The sequence below is a fragment of the Vulpes lagopus genome, chromosome 12, assembly GCF_018345385.1.
Source record: "Vulpes lagopus strain Blue_001 chromosome 12, ASM1834538v1, whole genome shotgun sequence".
NCBI classification, from domain to species: domain Eukaryota; kingdom Metazoa; phylum Chordata; class Mammalia; order Carnivora; family Canidae; genus Vulpes; species Vulpes lagopus.
Window position 1 is genome coordinate 14,201,480 of NC_054835.1, and position 3,569 is coordinate 14,205,048.

Sequence of the window (3,569 nt, forward strand, 5' to 3'; positions counted from 1 at the left end):
GGGGAATATCAAGGTAGTTGTAGTGTAACTCACCTGGAACTTGGGTGAGGACAATGATGTGAAGACAGAGGGCTAATGAGTGAGGTATGGCTTGAGGAGTGGAAAAATACCTAATAGGGACACTTGGGAATTTACCCTGGGGCTTGGCATCTGAAAATGATTCAATATATTTTTCTTGAATGACTAAATTGAGAAGACTGATCCCTTTCAGGGACCCATGGACCCAGAATCCAGAACCAATGGAACAACTGTTACTGAGTTCATCCTGCTGGGCTTGGTGGAGACACCAGGGCTACAACCAGTTGTCTTTGTAGTCTTCCTCTTTGCCTACCTGGTCACAGTCGGAGGCAACCTCAGCATCCTGGCTGCCATCTTGGTGGAACCCAAACTCCACACACCCATGTACTTCTTCCTGGGGAACCTGTCAGTGCTAGATGTTGGGTGCATCACTGTCACTGTTCCCTCAATGTTGGCTCGCCTCTTGTGCCACAAACATACAGTTCCCTACAGAGCCTGCCTCACACAACTTTTCTTCTTCCATCTCTTGGCTGGTGTGGACTGCTTCCTGCTGACAGCCATGGCCTATGACCGATTCCTGGCCATCTGCCAGCCCCTCACCTACAGCACCCGGATGAGCCAGAACGTCCAGAGAATATTGGTAGTTGTGTCCTGGGCTTTAGCCTTCACCAATGCACTGACCCACACAGTAGCCATAGCCACACTCAACTTTTGTGGTCCTAATGTGATCAACCACTTCTACTGCGACCTCCCACAGCTCTTCCAGCTCTCCTGCTCCAGCACTCAGCTCAATGAGCTGCTGCTCTTTGCTGTGGGTTTCATAATGGCAGGTACCCCCTTGGCTCTCATCATCACTTCCTATGCACATGTGGCAGCTGCAGTCCTACGAATCCGCTCTGCTGAGGGCAGGAAGAAAGCTTTCTCCACATGTGGCTCCCATCTCACAGTGGTTGGCATATTCTATGGTACAGGTGTCTTCAGCTACATGAGGCTGGGCTCGGTGGAGGCCTCAGACAAGGACAAAGGGATTGGTATCCTCAACACTGTCATCAGCCCCATGCTGAACCCACTCATCTATAGCCTCCGGAACCCGGACGTGCAGGGGGCTGTGCGGCAGGTGCTCACAGGGAAGCGAGCCCTTGCATGAAGAGTGTATCAGGAGGGTAGAACCACAGCAAGTGGTTCTTGTCTTGAGAAAAATGGTTTTTGTTAGTAAGACTTGTTCCCCAAGGAGTCTCCAGCTGGTAATGTGTGTGAAGGTCCTATAGACCAGAATCCTTGGCTAGTTGCCTTTTGGTCCTAGCTGTGTTTTCAACTCCAGGTGGAGGTGGAATCCAGGAAGCTCTGTCTCCTGGGAGACTCATGGTCCTACACAAAGGGTCTTTGGTTTATCTTCTGCTGAAGTCCCCAAAAATACTCCAGGAAAGATTCTCTCCAATACTTGGTACCAAGTATTAGTATATCCTCCAGTCTGGCTTCCCCGAAACAGCTCCCCTAACTTGCTTTGACACAAGGATTCCCAAAGAGGTTCTGGACTTACTACAGTATAATTTGAGACATTGAGCACCCTGTCTACATTGCAAGATTCTAGGGTATTTAACAGTGGAGAATTTATACTTCCTTTGGGACTTATTTTTTTTTCTAAAATGGAAATATCATTCATTGATTTTAAATTTCCCATTAGAAATTATGCTTATAAAAATGAAAGCAAAACAAAATTTTACCAGTTAAAAATGAAAGTCAAATCTTCACCCTCTCTATCCAAGCCCTTCATAATTCAATTTCCAGAAGAAACCACTATTAAGAATTTGGTGCTTCCCTTCTAGTTTTTTATACATATGTAAATATGTTTAAATATTTTTATATCAATATGAACATGGTTAGGTGTGTGTCATATCTATAAGGGCATGTTATGCCATGTCTTTTTGTTTACACATTACTTGCTAGACTTTATTCTCTATCAAAATATCTAAAAACTTACCTTATCTATTTCAATAACTGCCTAGTGTTAATTTACTTAATCATATTTCTTTTGATAGTTTATATTGTTTCTAGATTTACTGCAATTATGATTGATAATATAAAAATATTCTTCAAAGATGTGTTTTTATTACCTTGCAAGCATTTCCATAAGTTCTAATTAGTAAGATTCCTGATTTGAGAAAAAATTAAAACTTAGATTTTTTTATATATATTTCTAGATTCCACAAAAAAATTCGCTTTTATTGTTACAAAGGTGAGTCAAATTGCTTGTTCCCCACAGCTTTGTTACCAGTAACTATTATAAATAAATTATTCTAATTTTTGACATTCTAATGGCTGAAAAATACTAATTATTATTTTAATATGCATTTCTTTGACATCACATAAGGTTGAATATGTTTTCAAATGTTTATTATCCATGATGTGGACTGAACTGTCCAAAATTCATATGTTGAAGCCCTAACTCCCAATGTGACTGTATATGGAATAGGGTCTGTAGGAAATAATTAAGGCAAATGAGATTAATTAGTAAGTATTAATGAGGTATTTTAGGAAGTAATTAAGGTTAAATGAGGCTGTGCCCCTACTCTGCTGAACTGTGACCTATAAGAGAGGAAGAGACATGACACATAAGGACACAGTGGGATGGTAGCCATCTGCAAGCCAGGAAGAGAGTCCCCACCAGAACTACCATCCTGCCACCTGATTTTGGACTTCTAGCCTCCAGAACTGTGAAAAAATAAATTTCTGTTGTTTAAACCACCCAGTCTATGGTATTTTGTTATGGAGGCCTGAGCTAACTAATACAATCTATTAGAGTTTCTTCAGGGGAATTATTTTTTCCCAAGCTTATTGAGGAATAATTGACAAATATAATTGTATATATTGAAGTGTACATGATTATATGATATACATGCACATTATGAAATGATTACTAAGAACAAGATAAAATTAGAGAGGAAGACAAACCATGTGAAACTCCTAACTTTGGGAAGCGAACAAGGGGTTGCAGAAAGGAAGGTGGGTGCAGGGGTTGGAGTAACTGGGTGATGGGCACTGAGGAGGGCACTTGATGGGATGATCACTGGGAGTTATACTATATGTTGGCAAATCTAACTTCAATAAAAACAAATAAAAAATAAAATAAAATAAAACTAAGAACAAGATAATTAACACACCCTTTACTTCACATAGTTACCTTATAGTTAACTCATGTGTGTGCATGTGTGTGTGTGTGTGTGTAGTAAGAATTTTTAATATCTACTCAGCAAATTTCAAGTATACAATACCATATTATCAACTACAGTCACCATACAGTATATTAGATCCTCAGAACTTATTGATCTTATAACTGAAAGTTTGTGCCCTTTGCCCTGTTCTCCCCATATTGCCCTCACTCCAGTCCCTGGCAACCACCATTCTACTCTCTGTTTCTATGAAGTTGGCTTTTCTTGTTTTTAAGATTCCACATACATATGATACCATACTAAATTTTTCTTTCTCTTTCTGGCTTATTTCACTTAGCATAATGCCATCAAACTCAATCCTCATTTTCATAAGTATAGTAC

General features: G+C 40.1%; 1 protein-coding gene across 1 annotated transcript; it reads left to right on the forward strand.

The window, feature by feature from the left end:
• The first annotated feature begins 217 nt into the window (after positions 1-217).
• Positions 218-1,165, forward strand: LOC121473845 (olfactory receptor 3A1-like). The gene has a single exon (XM_041726624.1). The coding sequence runs from the start codon at positions 218-220 to the stop codon at positions 1,163-1,165; it is 948 nt and encodes a 315-aa protein (XP_041582558.1).
• Positions 1,166-3,569: the final 2,404 nt, after the last annotated feature.